Source organism: Oryctolagus cuniculus, chromosome 10 (genome assembly GCF_964237555.1).
Source record: "Oryctolagus cuniculus chromosome 10, mOryCun1.1, whole genome shotgun sequence".
NCBI lineage: Eukaryota > Metazoa > Chordata > Mammalia > Lagomorpha > Leporidae > Oryctolagus > Oryctolagus cuniculus.
This window is the reverse complement of record NC_091441.1, coordinates 56930019-56947537: the sequence shown is the minus strand read 5'-3', so window position 1 is coordinate 56947537 and position 17519 is coordinate 56930019. Positions and strand designations below refer to the sequence as shown.

The following is a 17519-nucleotide window of genomic DNA, read 5'->3' as shown; positions in this document are numbered from 1 at the left end:
TGGAGAAACTCTTCTCCATTAAAAAAGGAAAAAAAAAAAGAATACTCAGTGAAAGATACACAGTAAGGTGTTTCTCTGAAGAAGTTGAAAGGAAATTAAATAGAAACCCCTTCACTTATCAGAGTTGGCAAAGACAACTCTGTCCTGTCCTCTTTTTTCTCTCACTTCTGCAGCTACAAGTTAGGATATAATGAAGTTCCTTCTAGAGAATTTGCCAAACAGCCAGGGAATCACTTAGTCACCCACACTGGGTCTGTAAGGTGGCTGTGACCGTGAGGCACAGCAGCCACTGTGCTCAAAGCCTGTTCCTATTTACAGCTTGGTACAGCCTCTGCCCTGGGCTTCTGGTCATCAGTTGATGGAGCATCCTGGCAAAAGCTGTCTTCTTTTTTTTTTTTTTTTTTTTTTTGACAGGCAGAGTGGACAGTGAGAGAGAGAGAGACAGAGAGAAAGGTCTTCCTTTGCCATTGGTTCACCCTCCAATGGCTGCCACGGCTGGCGCACTGCAGCTGGCACAGCGTGCTGATCCGATGGCAGGAGCCAGGTGCTTTTCCTGGTCTCCCATGGGGTGCAGGGCCCAAGCACTTGGGCCATCCTCCACTGCCTTCCCGGGCCACAGCAGAGGGCTGGCCTGGAAGAAGGGCAACCGGGACAGAATCCAGTGTCCCGACCGGGACTAGAACCCGGTGTGCCGGCGCCGCAAGGCGGAGATTAGCCTAGTGAGCCGCGGCGCCAGCCAAAAGCTGTCTCTTAAGTTCAGTGGGTCACATCTCCTCCAGAACATTCCCTGAACAGGGAACTCCTACTTTACTACCCTGCCCAGTCCACAGCATTCTTAAGGTACTTAGGATAAAGAAGAAAGACAGAAATATGAATTCTTCTCAGGAAGAATCTGGTTTAAGGGACAGTGTTTGGTGTAATACTGCTTGGGACACCTGCCTCCCATATTGGAGTGCCCGGATTCAATTCCCAGTCCTGCTCCTGGTTCCAGCTTCCTGCTGATGTACAGCCTGGGAGGCAGCAGTTGAAGGCTCAGATACTTGGGTCCCTGTCACCCACATGGGAGACAATTGGTTCCTAGCTCTTATTTTGGCCTGGCCCAGCCACCAGTGTTGTAGGCATTTGGGGGAGTGAACCAGAAGATGGGAGACACTTCTCTATCTTCTCTGGTCTGTCTGTCTGTCTTTCCCTTTCAAATAAATAAGAAAAAAAATTGAAATAATCTCCTAGCCATAGAATGTTGATCTTCCTACTAAGCTCTACCAAAATAGCAATTACAAGTGGATACGTGGGCTTTCAGATTATTTAAATCACACAGCAGAGCTCTGTGGATTCCTGGATAGCACCCTATAATTACATTTTGTGTTTGCCATGAACTTCGATAGCGCTCCAGGTAGATATGCCTTTCATGGAACTCCAGGTAACTGGCACCCCTGGCACGTGCAAGCACCATTGAGAGGGTGTGCTTCTTTCTCAGCACCAGGATCAATCCAGTAGATGTCTCGGGATTGAGCACTAGGCAGGAACTCTGTGCTCTGGTCTTGTTTCCTCCTGGGGCCTCGGCCTGCGTTTCTTACATCCTCAATGTGTAGCGCTGTGATACCACACACATGGCAGGTGCTTCATAAACATCTGGTGGTGATAACTTTAAAGAAGACATAATCCTTCCCCTCCAGGGATTTTTCTTTTCATCAGAGGACACCTGACTCAGGAAAGAGAACTGCTAAGTGAAAAGCAATCCGGGATTACAGAAAGAGCATGGGTTTTGGAGTTAGATCTCCCAGCCTGATACAACACTTAACAGTTCACAAGCTGTGTGACCAAGTTATTGGATGTGTCTAAGGCTCAGTTTCTTCACCTGTAAAATGGGAGCTATGAGGACGAGCTGAGGTGCAGTGTGCCCTGCTAAGAATATCTACTTTTAGTATGATTATCTATGGTAGACACAGTAGCTGCTGCCATTCTTATTCAAAGAAGGGTTCAGTTGATGTGCCGTGGAATCAAATCACAGAGAGTGATTAAAGAATGAGTGAATGACAAGTGGAGAGGTTAGTGACCTGGGCCTAGGGAGGATACCAAAGTACTTTTTAAAACAAAATTGTTTATTTATTTGAAAGGCAGAGTACAGAGAGAGTTTATTGTCAGGTTATCTTAGAGAACTGTGCTTTCAGTGTTTGAAGAGGAACAGCTCCAGGTTCAATACCTGAAACACCCTGTTCTGAAGAGGGCGTATCTGCTGAGAAGCAATTCCTAGTAGAGGGAGCCTAGGAACAGCCAGACTGCTGGTGATCCTCCTGTGTTTCCCGTTTGTTTTCCTCATGTAAGAATGAGCGACAAACAAGCCCATGTTTCTAACTAGAGTAAGATAGGATGGCTCTGCCACTATGTCTCTGATTAAGAATTTTAAAGTAACCATCAACGAAAATACTTTGTACTATTACAGCAAGTGCTAGTTCTGAATCTCCTTCAGTCAAGTATTTTTATGCACCAGCAAGCTGCCAGCATTGCAATCCTAAGGTTTGCAGTTTTATACCAGGATCCTATTTTTAAGCAGACACCCTCATCCTCTGTCCCCCGTACATGTAACAAGTTCATTAGCACCTGTGGGAAGGGCACCTAGTTTCCTTGCTGCACAGAAAAGTTAATAGCTCTTTTTTTAAAAAAAGTAGATAGATAGATAGATATAGATTTATTTATTTATTTATTCCCCGTCCTCTAAGGAAATCCGAATTATCTGTCTCAACAGTTCTGTGCTTTTTAAAACTAAAATGGAAGAAAAAAGCAGAGAGGGTAGAAAATGACTGTCAGCACATTTAGAAGATTCTTTGGCTTCCAGGAAAGAAAGGCAGGACTTCAGACCCTTCGTGTGGTTTGAGGACAGACCAAGGCATGTGTTTTGATTTGAGGATCAAAACTGAACCTAAACTCATAAACATTCCATATTTTATATTTAAAAAAAAACGTAGCTTTGCTAAAGCACATACGAAACATTTTGTTCTCAAGAGTTTCCAGGGATTTAGGGGCATGCATGCCTATCAAACAATCCGAAGGTATAGATTACTGTAACTATACCTCTGTGTCTATATAGTGATTTAAAAAAAAAAACAGTAATTACTCAATGAAATGTCCTACTCGGTGCCAATGCTGAGGCCTCCTTGGGTTAGCTGATCTGTAAGTTTGTGTGTGAGACCCATATCTCAGCCTGTTTTTCACAGACCTCAGCAGCCACTATGCAGACTCTGACTTATCTAAATAAATGACATCATAATATTTGTTGAGCACCTACTGAGCACTACACACTGGTCTAGGAGATGAAGATAGAACTGAATACAGATGATCCCTAATGTATGATGGTTCAACTTAAGATTTTTCACCTTGTTGGTGTGGTACGAAGCAATAAGTACTCAGTGAAAACCATGCTTCCGATTTTGAATTTTGCTGCCTTTCTGGGCTAGTAAAATACGATCCAGGTCTCTGTCGTGATTCTGGGCAGTGGTGGTGCAGCTCCTCATCAGCACCACAGTCATAACGGGACCATTACTCTGCAGTGTGCTGCATTGCTGAGTTAGGATTTAGGAGTATTCTTTGCATTTCAACTTATGATGGGTTTATAGGGACAGAAAGTAAGTAAGGCCTTTAAAGAGCATCTGTACAAATTTTCCTGCCCTAAAACATCTAGTAAGCAAGCCGTGACAGCACAGTGCACTGAGTCCTGTGGTGGGCAAAGCTGCTTGCCAAGAGAGTTCTGCAAGGTGGCCCTCAGCAGGTTTCCTCAGGCAGTGACAGGCTGAGTCTTGAAGGGCAGGTTGGGCTTGGCTCGGGGAAGAGAGGTTCCAGAGAGGAACGCATGGAAAGGCTTGGGAGAGAGAGCGAGCATGTGGTATAGTGCCCACATCTCATTACAGCAGGGGAGGGAAGGGATGGGGGTGCACACTGAACTCCTCCAGGGCTAGTTCCAGGATCCACGGAGCAGGTTCACTTTGGGTCACACAAACACATGGGAACTTGCTTCTTTTTCCTGACCGGAGCCAGGAGAATCTTCTCATATGATGTATAGGTAGAGCACTTGATGAATTAATATAAACTGGACCTATTAGCTCACAGTCAATATATAAAACATTCATGCTAAAAGGCTTTTGGGGGGCCTGCACCATGGGCACCGGTTCTAGTCCCGAAGCTCCTCTTCTGATCCTGCTCCCTGCTATGGCCTGGGAAAGCAGTAGAAGATGGCCCAAGTCCTTGGGCCCCTGCACCCATGAGGGAGACCCACAGGAAGCTCGTGGCTTCAGATCAGCCCAGCTCTGGCCGTTGCAGCCATTTGGGGAGTGAACCAGCTGATGGAAGACTTTTCTCTCTGTCTCTCCTTCTCACTGTTTATAACTCTACATCTCAAATAAAATCTTTAAAAAAAAAAAAGGCTTTTTAAAAAATTCTTTTTTAAAATAAAAGTTTATTGATACCAAGAAAGCCAAACTTGATATCCAGCTGCTAGCGGTTCAATCTCACAGGAGCCACTTCTGGAGAAATATCCTCCCCTTAGACTTTCTAGAAACATAAACTTGAATTTGTAACCATAGAGAATTACTGGCTATGCAGAACAAACAAGAACCAAAGTTTTTATTTGACGTAGCATCACTTACCTTCTCTGCCATATACAATCAAGAAAATGCTTTTTTAAAAATGATGTTCATAGATCATTGTTTGGAAATACCGTTAAGGCATCTGCTTGGGAACTGAGACACTACAGATTGAGTTGTCCCTGAAGGAGACACAAGCTGTCAGGTATCAGCAATGGAATTTTATCAGACAATGGCAAACACCTTCCTTGCCTTTCATCCCCTCTACAAGGTATAGACTTGGACTAAGTGTTTTTCACCAGCAGAACCCCTGTGAGTCCTTTGTGCTGGGAATGTTAGGGAGATGATAAATGATGATATTTTGTGAATGATCACCATGTTCTTTGCCTCTGCCTGTGGAAATTAACAGAAAATAAGAAACAGATCGAGGAAGGATATCTTTAACTCACTAAAAAAATAAAAATTAGTTCCAATTTCTGAAACCTCCAAGAAATTACAGAATCTCTTTTTTAAAGATTTATTTATTTATTTATTTGAAAGTCAGAGTCACACAGAGAGAGGAGAGGCAGAGAGAGAGAGAGAGAGAGAGAGAGAGAGAGAGAGAGGTAGGTCATCCATCCGATGGTTCACTCCCCAGATGGCCACAACGGCCAGAGCTGCGCTGATCCGAAGCCAGGAGCCAGGAGCCAGGAGCTTCTCCAGGTCTCCCACATGGGTGCAGGGGCCCAAGGACCTGGGCCATCTTGTACTGCTTTCCCAGGCCATAGCAGAGAGCTGGATTGGAAGTGGAGCAGCCGGGACTAGAACCAGCGCCCATTTGGGATGCCGGCGCTTCAGGCCAAGGAGTTACCCTGCTGCGCCACAGCGCCAGCCCCCAAATTACAGAATCTTAAGAACAGTTAAGAACATATAATTCTCAACCAAGTAAATTACACCACTGGCTTTTGTAGCAGGTAACTTATTTTTCTAAAAGAATACCTTTTCCCCCATATTTAATTCCAATTATAATTTTCATTTCAAACTGTTCCCTTTATTCTGTAATGAAATAATCTCATCTTGGAACTGTAAAACACAAACATGAGCAAATATGTGGATTAATATACTCTTCTCCAAATCTTAGTTGTAGAGAAAATGGACAATGTCACAGGTGGCATGGAGACATCTCGCCAAACCTATGATGACAAGCTCACAGCAGTGGAAAGCGACCTGAAGAAATTAGGTAACCTCCAACAAGAGGGAACCATTAAGTAGAAGGAACCCCCAACTCTACTCAGTATAAGAAACTGCAGCCTTTTAGAGTGACATTGCTTTGAACGCCCATTCACCCAGAAGGATTTTTTGTGTGTTATGTTTTGAGTCTTTCCTCATGATTTAATTCAGAGACTTGGCATTTTAAAGTTAAGGACCAATTCTGGAGTTGAATGCTGCCCAATGTGTTACTATGTGCCAAATAAAATCTGACAAGCCATCCAGACTGTTGAATTCCTACTTGACATATTTTAAACTGCATAGAGGAATTATAGAAATTAATTTTAAAATCAAAGATTCCTGCTTATCCTATTCCTCGATTTTTGTTTGTGTTTCAAAAAACAGAATTTTGGTGAATTTCCAAGGTATTTCTTTATAAGGATACCCTATCTGGGGTCCTAGAATCCAGAATCCCCCTTCCTCTTTGAGGAAAGTGTTCACCCAAGTGTATCAGTCCTGGTACTGCACACTCTTTCTTATTCCCCAGGACCTAATTTTATAGATACGTGTATTTTACTACTGCACAGCAGTCTGCATCTAAGACAATTTCACATCTAGAGGACTGTGGCTGCCAGCTAGGTCCCCTCGGGCTCCTTGACCTTGCCTGAACACTTCTCCCTACCACCCATCTAAGTACAAACCATTTCTTATTCCAGGGGACCAAACTGGGAAGAAAGCCATTAGCACCAACTCAGAACTGTCCACCTTCAGATCAGACATTCTGGATCTTCGTCAGCAACTTCGAGAGATCACAGAAAAAACCAGCAAGAACAAAGACACGCTGGAGAAGCTACAGGCGAGCGGGGACGCACTGGTGGACAGGCAGAGCCTACTGAAAGAAACTTTGGAGAACAATTCTTTCCTCATCACCACTGTAAACAAAACCCTCCAGGCTTATAATGGTTACGTCACGAATCTGCAGCAAGATACCAGCGTGCTCCAGGGCAACCTGCAGAACCAAATGTATTCTCATAACGTGGTCATTATGAACCTCAACAACCTGAACCTGACTCAGGTGCAGCAGAGGAACCTCATCACCAATCTGCAGCGCTCTGTGGACGACACGAGCCAGGCCATCCAGCGAATCAAGAATGACTTCCAAAACCTGCAGCAGGTTTTCCTTCAGGCCAAGAAGGACACCGATTGGCTAAAGGAGAAAGTGCAGAGCTTGCAGACTCTGGCTGCCAACAACTCCGCCTTGGCCAAAGCCAACAATGACACCCTGGAAGATATGAACAGCCAGCTCAGCTCATTCACGGGTCAGATGGACAACATCACCACCATCTCGCAGGCCAACGAGCAGAACCTCAAAGACCTTCAGGACTTACACAAGGATGCAGAGAACAGAACCTCCATCAAGTTCAGCCAGCTGGAGGAACGCTTCCAGCTCTTTGAGACGGATATCGTGAACATCATTAGCAACATCAGTTACACAGCACACCACCTGCGGACGCTGACCAGCAATCTGAATGAAGTTAGGACCACTTGCACGGATACCCTAACCAAACACACGGATGACCTGACCTCCTTGAATAATACGTTGGCCAACATCCGTTTGGATTCTGTTTCCCTCAGGATGCAACAAGATATGATGAGGTCCAGGTTAGACACTGAAGTGGCCAACCTATCAGTGATTATGGAAGAAATGAAGCTAGTGGACTCCAAACACGGGCAGCTCATCAAGAATTTCACAATACTACAAGGTAAGAAGTCTGATTTGTGTTTTTCTTATCTAATGCTACATAATGAATTAGCCCCAAGTTTGCAGAGTTCAAACAATATAAATATCTATTTGTCTCATCATTTCTGTGGAATTCTGTGGAGCCAGCTGGCTAGGTGGCCTTGACTCAGTATCTCACAGAACGTTACAGGAAGGTACTGTCTAGGACTGCACGCTGAAGGGCTGACTGGGGCTATTGGATCTGCTTCTAACATCACTTACTCACTTGTTCTTGCAAAAAGGCCTCAGTTCCTCCCCCTGTGGAGTTCCCGAGTGTTCTCAGGGTGGCAGCTGGCTGCCTCTAGAACAAGTGATCCAAGAGAGAAAGCAAGGTGGATGCCAGGGTGCCTTTGATAGCCTCGCTCCAGCAGTCACCACCTATTCTACTGTAACCCTGCTCTTAAGTCACTAGGTTCAGCGCACACCCTGGGGGAAGGGCATGAAAAGAGGTGTAACCGAGTATTTGTGGTCAGTGCTCAGAGATGCTCCATTAATTATTTGTTGAATGAAAGATTAGTTAATTTGGATGGATTTTCTCAGTACCTTAGAAATGTCAATACAAATTGAGCTCCTAGTGGTTAAGATGCTTATATTCATAGTAGAGTATGTGAGTTCAACTCCCGACTCTGGCTCCTGATGCCAGCATCCTGTTAATGTAGACTCTGGGAGGCAGCAGGGGTAGCTCAAGTGACTGGGTTCCTAACACCCACAGGAGAGACATGGATTGCATTCTTGGCTCCGGGCTTCAGCCCTGACCCAGCTCCAGCCCTTATGGGCATTTGGGGAGTGAACCAGCAAGTGGTGATACTCTGTCTCAACTCTTCCTTTCAAATGAACAGATGAGTTTCTTTGAAAGCAAAATTAATCCTTTGAGGTCACAGAGCTATCATTCATGGATTCCTGTTTCCAAATGCCATGTACAAATGGATGTGTATTTCGCCATGACAGTTACTACAGGTCACAGTGTGACTTGTCTATAAACTCTGAGTTTTACTAGCATCCATGTAAATTCACAGTCCTTAGCTGAGAGTAAGTCTTCTTTTGAAGATTCACAACAGCCATACGTTGACAGTATTTTCTGCTCATAAATCGTTCTCACAGACTGTAAGTTGAAAGTTCTATGTGGAAGATGCTGTGCTTAGCAGTCTGGGGTATGCAGAGAAGACCAGTGGCCCTTGTTCTTAGGTAGCTTAAAATCAAGAGAATTTTAGGGGATCAGAAAATAAGCTATGAACAATTGTAATGCTGAATTTCAAAAAGAGAATAAAATGAATTCTACACATTCAGTAGTAGAGGAATTTGTCTTCCAGCCCAAGAACAATTTGAGAGATATTATTAAAAGAATAATTTGTGAGCTTTCTGGAAAACCATAGTCCTCAGAACAGATTTGCAAAGAAAGCAGGTAAACCTAATCATACTTCCTTGTATTGATAGTTATTAGATTCTTACTTCCTTGTATTGATAGTTATTAGATTTATCTGGACTTTAGCCAGACCTTTGACAGTAATGTCCTTAGGAACAAGATGGAGAAATGGGTTCTGGATCACAGCATAATTAGGTGGATCTCTTGGTTTTCTTTGCATAACAAATGACCACAAACTGAGCAACTTGTTATCTCAGAGATGAGTTGAGTCCTCTACTCGGGCTGCAGGCTCACTGCTGGGCCATAACAATGTTCCTTCAGATTCTTTGCACAGTTCTTTGAGGCTACAAGTTTGAGCCCTCTGTTCTCTTTCTGGTAGCACTCCTCAGCTGCTAGAGGCCACCAACAGTTCCTTGCCAGGCAGCCATCTTGCATTCCTCCAGCTTCTTCAGTCATCAAGTGAGTGTCACCCAGTCGGCTAAGACAGAGTTTTAATAACATCAGCTAATTGAGGGAGGGGCAGCCCATCACCCTTGGCATATTCTGTTGGCTACAAGCAAGTCACATGTTCTGTACTCAAGGGGAAGGAACTATGCAAGAGAAGAAGTCCCTGGGGTCATGCTAGGATATGTCCCCCATAATAGTCAATGACCAAGTGTGAAAAAAAAAGGTCATTCATGAGCCCTTATGAGCCTAGAGACAGACCCAAATAGCAGGTGGCAGGACTCTGTTCAACAGCTTTGTCAGTGAACAGCAGGGGGAGACAGGTGACCTGGTAACCCAGTACTTGTGTGATGTGAAACTATATACATACAGTCTAATAGATGGCAGAATCTTAATCCAAAATGATGTAGAGAGGTGGAATAGTAGCAAGATGCCGACCAAATGAAATAGATAGGAAATGAATGTAAAATCCTGCTTGGAGGTGGGTGAGACTACACAAAGTTGATGGGAGCCGGCGTCACGGCTCACTTGGCTAATCCTCTGCCTGCGGCGCCAGCACCCCGGGTTCTAGTCCCGGTTGGGGCACCGGATTCTGTCCCGGTTGCCCCTCTTCCAGTCCAGCTCTCTGCTGTGGCCAGGGAGTGCAGTGGAGGATGGCCCAAGTGCTGGGGCCCTGTACCCGCATGGGAGACCAGGAAGAAGCACCTGGCTCCTGGCTTCGGATCAGCACAGTGCTGGCTGTAGCGGCCATTTGGGGGGGTGGGGTGTGTGAACCAACAGAAGGAAGACCTTTCTTTCTGTCTCTCTCTCTCTCTGTCTCTCACTGTCTAACTCTGCCTGTCAAAAATAAAAATTTTTTTAAAGTTGATGGGAGGGCATGGCTCAACAGAAGGACTCGCATGGATGTTTCAGTTGAGTAAAAGCAATTACATTTGTCCTCCAGGAGAATCAATGTGGTCTTTGGCCACACTAGTAAAAATCTGATATCCAAAGTCATGGAGGTGGTATCTTCACTTGTGGCGGCAAGGCCAGCCCTGAGGATAGTGGTACACTGGAGGGCCCCTTCCAAGAGGGACGTTCAGGGTCCAGGAGAAGTAGGAGCAGGGTGACGGGGTCCAGAAACCCTGTGCTGTGAGGAAGGGTCGAGGACCTGGGAACGTTAACCTAGAGGAGAGCCTGCTTAGTGGAGAACAGGCAGCTGTCCGCAACCATGTGCAGTGCATCTGAGGAGTTTCAGAGAGGGAACTTCGAGATCGTGGGTTTCTCTGAAGGAAGATCAATTTTGATTTAAAAACTCATCTTAGCTGAAAATACAAGTGTACTGGTTTCCTGGGGCAAGATGGGCACTCCAGCTCTAGAGCGGCTGGGCAGCTGCATGTCAGGGAGACTGCAGGTGTGAGTGGAACGCTGAATAAGGGGCGGGCCTCAGGTGATAGGAAAGCTCAGTTTTGCTTGCGTGTATTTTTCCTATTCTTCCTCAATCTAAGTTCAGAAGAAGGGAAGGTCACAGCCATTGTACATGCTTATGAAACAAGAGCTTTCTAAGTGTCTCTTGGAGTCATAATACCTTGGACAATCCTATCAGTGTATTCTGGCTGCTGCTTAGCTATTAATTCCATGGTTGTATCATTCCACTGGCTGAAGTGTTAGCTTGTCTTTTCAAGGGAATTTCTGAAATACTGAGTTTATAGACGGTGTGCCCTAACAGCCGAGTCAGTGTATGAAAAGCTAGCTCCTTGTTAAAGATTAGCCCCTGATGTTTAGTTAATGTTTCTGTTATGATGATTCTTTTTGTCAGCCAATATTGAGTGTGGGGGTACTGAGGGCTTTTCACAAACCAGTCTGAATCCAGGTAACCATTCTAAAAGCAGGTGCTTCTAATCTCATTGTTACTTTATAGATGAGGAAATGAAGGCCCAGGAAGGCTTACCTAACTTGCTAAAGTTTATGCAGATAAGTTCCCAGATAGGACAATCCTGTTTGTGGACTCCAGGGATAGTTCCTGTATGTCCCCAGGGGGGAGCCTGTAAGGTCGGGGAGTGGAATTGTATTCTAAGTATGAGGAGGAGGTTTTAAGAAAAGTGGTGACTTGAGCTGATATATATATATATTTTTTTTTTTTTTTTTTTTTGACAGGCGGAGTTAGACAGTGAGAGAGAGAAAGAAAGGTCTTCCTTCCGTTGGTTCACTCCCCAAATGGCTGCAACGGCCAGCGTGCTGCACCAATCTGAAGCCAGGAGCCAGGTGCTTCCTCCTGGTCTTCCATGTGGGTGCAGGGCCCAAGCACTTGGGCCATCTGCCACTGCCTTCCTGGGCCACAGCAGAGAGCTGGACTGGAAGAGGAGCAACCGGGACAGAATCCGGCACCCCGACCGGGACTAGAACCCGGGGTGCTAGTGCCACAGGTGGAGGATTAGCCTAGTGAGCCGCAGCGCCAGCCCTGATTCATATTTCTTAAAGGTCATTCTGGGTGCTGGGTTTGGAATAGATTATAGGTGAGTCAGCCTGCAGGCAGCAGTCTGGTGTGAGGATGGACCAGTTGTGGGTGGCTTGGAATGGAACGGTCGCTGGGGAGGTGGGACAAGAAAGCCTTCTCATTCAGCAGTTTGGAGGAAGAAATCAAGGACAGCCCTGCCCTTGCCCTGACAACAAGGCCTCCTGCACCAGGCCCTGCTTTAGGAAGTCCTCACTGGCCTCCCCTGTGAAGAAGCCACAGTGATCAGAGCCCATGCCAACCCATGCTGACCGTGTTTGGTGCCCTTGACCTTGGAATTTCCCACCCAGTGTGCCCCACCCCCAAAAGAGCAGCTAAGAGGCACCTGTGTGTTGAAGGAGGCGTGATGTGGACAGAACTTGATCACAGGGTAGGGGTTGGTGTGTGTGTGGCTGGATGAGGCTGATCAGAAGGACCTCCTGATGGATGAGCTCCAGGAGTGGGAGAGAGGGGAATAGGGCAGGGGCAGAAGGAAAGTCTGTAGCCGTGCTAAGTGGGAGATGTCTCAGAATGAGGGCTCTCAAGTGCCTCCAAGCTGAGTTTCAAATGATGCTTTTTCACATGGGCTTTCCCACGTTACCTGTATCCCTGGGCTCTATTCACTGTACTTTCTTTGAATTGATCTGAACAACCTCTCAAGCCAGCCAGGCGACCCCCTTTCTGGTCAGTCCGCTCAGCTGCCTCCAGACCAGCAGTAGCTGCAAGTGTTCCCTCCCACACCTCATCATCCCTAGCACCTCTCCTCTCTCTGCCCTTGCAGATGTCATTTCTGAGGAAGGAGGAAAGACAAATAATGCAGAAGGGAGCAGGATGGACTGGGGTTGCGTCTGCAAGGTTCTGCTGCTTTCCGGGAAATTCTTGTTGACTCACACTTAATGAGCCCCAGGGCGTGCAGTTTGGCTTCATTAAGAAGTGGAAGCTAAAGCTGACCAACTGCACTGAAGCCAGGAATAACATGGGAGTTAATGTGCAGTCACTTATGGAATTCTGGCAACAGGTGTCTCCACATCTATCTACCAAAAAACCTTGAAAGGAGCCTGGTTTTATTTGATGACAAATAGTGTAAACATTTTTTTACAGATTTATTTATTTATTGAAAAGGCAGGGTGACAGGGAGAGAAAGATATCTTCCATCCTCTGATTCACTCCCCAAATGGCTGCAGCAGCCTGGGCTGGGCCACACCAGAGCCAGGAGCCAGAAGCTCCATCGTGATCTCCCACATGGGTGGCAGGGACCCAAGAACTTGGGTCATCTTCCATTGCTTTCCCAGGTACATTAGCAGGGAGCTGAACTGAAGTGTGGCAGCTGGGACTCAAACTGTTGCTCATATGGGACACCAGCATTGCAAGTAGCAGCTTAACCCACTGCACCACAACGCTGGCCCAGTAATGTAAAGATTTCTATTCTAAGTATGTACACAGACTTTTCACACACATATCCTGAGCTATTCCTCTGCAAGCTAAGGGAGTGTCAGTCACATCATCTGTACAATCAGACATTTTCTGTCTCTGCTTTTCGGAGAAAAGCATAAGATTTATGGGTAGGAACAAGAGCTCTGGAATCAGGCAGACCTGGATTTGAGTACCAAGTTCTTCAACCTCTGTGCCTCATTTTCCTCATCTGCGTGTACCTTTTAGAGTTACAAGGATTCAGTAATACAACATGAGGGCACTTGACAAAGTTTGTGGAAAAATGGTATTAAGATAAAAAATATATATTTTTTTACTTATCTGCATAAGCTCTGTCAAGTTTAAGACACTTTTGTGACACTATCAGCCATATAGTCCATCCCTAAAAACCCCAGAGGATTTCTGGGAATCTAACCATGCCAGTGCAGTGTTTCTCACATTATTAACTGAAGAAAAATGGGTGCTCTTTACAGATGTGTTTAACATTAGGAGGGAAAAAGAAATCAGAAGGAGCCAAATCAGTTCTATAAAGTAGATACCTAATGATTTCCCATGGAAACTCTCATGAAATCGCCATTGTCTGATGAGAGGAAGGAGCAGGAGCCCCAGGGTGGGCATTCAGCCTCTTGGTGGATTGAGGGGGCTCTCTGGTGAGGTTCCTGTGCATTTTTCTGCTCACGTTCTGCCTGACGTTCTGAAAACACTCTCATAATCAGCAGAAATCATTGTTCTTTGGCCCTGCGAGAAGTCAGCAAGCAAAATGCCTTCCCATTCCCAAACGCCTGTTGCTGTGTCCTTTGCTCTTGACCTATGCCTTCTGGTTTGACTGGGCCACTTCTGCATCCTGGTAGCCACTGCTCGGATTGTGCTTTGTCCTCGGGATCCCACTGGCAAAGTCGTGTGTCATCTCCTGTTAGTTCTTCCATAAATGCTTCCAAATCTTGATCCCACTTGTTTAAGACACCTGTTAAAGGTTCTGTACTCAGCTGATCTGAGTACAACAGTCCTGGCACCCGTTGAACGGGTTTACACCACTTTAACTTTTCCATCAGAGCTGTGTAAGCTGAACCAGTTGAGATGTCTATGCTGTTGGCCGTTGTTTATGCGGTTGATCACTGATCATCTTCAATTAGGGTGTGACCAAGATTAATTTCTTTTCCTTGCAAATAGATGTAGATGATCTGTCACCACAGGCTTCATCTTCAACATCCTCTTGCTCCTTCTTTAAAAAGTTATCCACTTGTAAACTGCTGATTTCTTTGGGGGCATTTTCCTCATACATTTTCTTAAAGCATCAGTGATTTCACTGCTCTTCCACCCAAGCCTCACTGTAAATCTGACATTTGCTCTTGCTTCAGTTTTAGCACAATCCATGTTGCTCTGAGAGCACTTTTCTTTAAGATTTGATGGGGCCGGCGCCGTGGCTCACTTGGCTAATCCTCCGCCTGCGGCGCCAGCATCCCATATGGGCACCGGGTTCTAGTCCCAGTTGCTCCTCTTCCAGTCCAGCTCTCTTCTGTGGCCTGGGAGAGCAGTGGAGGATGGCCCAAGTGCTTGGGCCCTGCACCCCATGGGAGACCAGGAGAGGCACCTGGCTCCTGGCTTCGGATTAGCGTAGTTCTGGCCGTAGCGGCCATTTGGGGAGTGACACAACAGAAGGAAGACCTTTCTCTCCGTCTCTCTCTAACTCTATCTGTCAAACAAACAAACAAAGATTTATTTGAGAGGCAGAGTTACACACAGAGAGAAAAGGAGAGACAGAGGGGTCTTCCATTCACTGGTTCACTGCCCAAATGGCCACAATGGCCAGATCTGGGCCAATACAAAGCCAAGAGCCAGGAGCTTCTTCCAAGTCTCCCATGTTGGTGTGGGGGCCTGAGCACTTGGACCATCTTCCACTGCTTTCCTAGACCATTAGCAGAGAGCTACACCAGAAAAAGAGCAGCCAGGACATGATCTGGTGCCCATATGGGATTTCGGGGCCACAGACAGAGGCTTAACCTACTATGCCATGGCACTGACCCTAAGAATGCTTTTCAAACCAATGTCTTATCCTTCTTAGCGGCAGGAACTAAGTGGTTATGTTCAGGAAAGCTGTTGGTGTTAAGGGATTGACACTTGAGCCTTGACAGATACACAGAAAGACAGGAAGGACAGGGAACAGCTCATAGAGGATCAAGCAGGAGGCCTCAGTTCTTCCCATGCCCTGCCCTGCCCTTCTGGCTGTCCTCCCACAAAGAAGAGTGTAAGTGGAGGATCCACAGCATCAGAGGGTAGAAGATCGGATGTGGCCACTTGGCAGAATGCAATAGCTTAATTATACCCTATACCGTGGACAAGGAGTGGACGTGCCTTCCAGGAAGCCTGGCTCTCTTAAGCTCAAGGTCAAGAACCAAATTATTCTAAATAGTAGCTTAAATTTCTATTTTTATATTCCTTTTTACCTCAGTGAAGCACAATGACTTTTTCATATTGTAGGTGTGTAATAAAAATTTACTTAATCTAATTGCATTCAGAATGTGTTGTTAAACAAAGGGCTGGTGGTGGCACAGCCGGTTAAGCTTCTGCTTTGGGCGCCTGCATCCCATATTGGAGTATCAGTTTGTCTCAGCTTCTGATCCAGCACCCAGCTAATGTGCCTGGGAAAGCAGTGGATGATGGTCCAAATACCTGGGCCCCTGCCACCCATGTAGGAGTCCTGACCTCCTGGCTTCAGCCTAGCCCAGCCCCAGACATTGCAGACATCTGAGGAGTGAAACAGCAGATAAAAGACTTTCTCCTTCTCTGCCTTTTAGATAAATACATAATTGTTTAAATTTAGCTCTCCTTTTTTTTTACAATTTATTTAAGAGGCAGAGTTACAGGGCAGGGGGCAGCAGCAGGGGCTGGAGGAGACAGACAGAGGGAAGTTTTCCATCTGCTGGTTCATTCCTCAAATGGCCACAATAGCCAGAGCTGGGCCAATCTGAAGCCAGGAGCCAGAAGATTCTTCCGAGTCTCCCATAAAGGTGCAGGGGTCCAAGCACTTGAACCATCCTCCACTGCTTTCCCAGGCCATAGCAGAGAGCTGGATTGGAAGTGAAGCAGCCAGGACTCTGATGCCCATATGGGATGCTGGCGTCACAGGCAGAGGCTTAAGCTACTATGCCACAGCACCGGCCCCAGTATATAATTTTTTAAAATGGATTATTAAATGAGAACAAAAATGCATTAAGTTGTATCACTTATTTTTTTTTCCTACTTTGTCTATCTTCCAACTTTATCACCTGTGGTTCTTAACATCCAGTTTCTAAGATTTTGGGTGGCAGTCAGAATTAAAAGTTTCTCTGCTTTCTGTCAAGCACCAGCAGTTTTGTTGAAAAACACATTTGAGACGTCTGTCTCAGAGGTGGGAGACCGGAGACTCCTCAGAAGCCTGCAGTGTGGCTGCTAGTGCAGAGGCGGCACAATGATGTAAATCTGTCCTCTCTCAACTGTAAAGGATCTGAGTCCCTCAGCTGTGGGGCCTGGGGAAATCAGGATGGGGAAGTTTTGCTGGCAGCCCAAACATGAGGCTGCTGGCAGTCCTGGCGTTGGTCCCATTTGGGCATTTCCAAAACTTGAAATACCTTTACCACCTGCATAAGTACCTGGCATCTCAGGAGTCCCAACTGAGATGCCGCCCACTTGGCCTTGACATTTAAATTTCAGCAAATCTGAAAGCACAACTCCCGTGCTGCTGTGTGCGACATCGTGTGTACCCTCACAAGTGGCATTACTATGTTCTTGACTCTGAATTAAAATTATGACTGCACAAGCTCATAAAACCTGTCATTTATATCAGTTTTGGGAATTTAAGGCACAAGAGGTGCCTTATATTTTATTTTCACTTCAACAGCTTCCCAATAAGACATTCAAGTAAGACTTGAAAGCCCGAGATCATCTAGATGCTAATAAGCAACACCAGGGCCGGCGCCGAGGCTCACTAGGCTAATCCTTTGCCTGCGGCGCCGGAACACAGGGTTCTAGTCCCGGTTGGGGCGCCGGATTCTGTCCCGGTTGGGGCGCCGGATTCTGTCCCGGTTGCTCCTCTTCCAGTCCAGCTCTCTGCTGTGGCCAGGGAGTGCAGTGGAGGATGGCCCAAGTGCTTGGGCCCTGCACCCGCATGGGAGACCAGGAGGAAGCGCCTGGCTCCTGGCTTCGGATCGGCGCAGTGCACCAGCCACAATGCGCTGGCATTAGCAGCCATTTGGGGGGTGAACCAATGGAAAAAGGAAGACCTTT

The 17519-nt window shown here is 46.1% G+C and overlaps 1 protein-coding gene across 1 annotated transcript in view; it reads left to right on the top strand.

The window, feature by feature from the left end:
• COLEC12 (collectin subfamily member 12) overlaps window positions 1-17519 on the top strand; it is a 206556-nt gene that overhangs the window by 166720 nt on the left and 22317 nt on the right. The window contains exons 4-5 of the mRNA XM_051852076.2: window positions 5698-5796; window positions 6482-7528. Coding sequence (XP_051708036.1) covers window positions 5698-5796; window positions 6482-7528 — 1146 coding nt within the window. The remainder of the gene's footprint in view (window positions 1-5697; window positions 5797-6481; window positions 7529-17519) is intronic.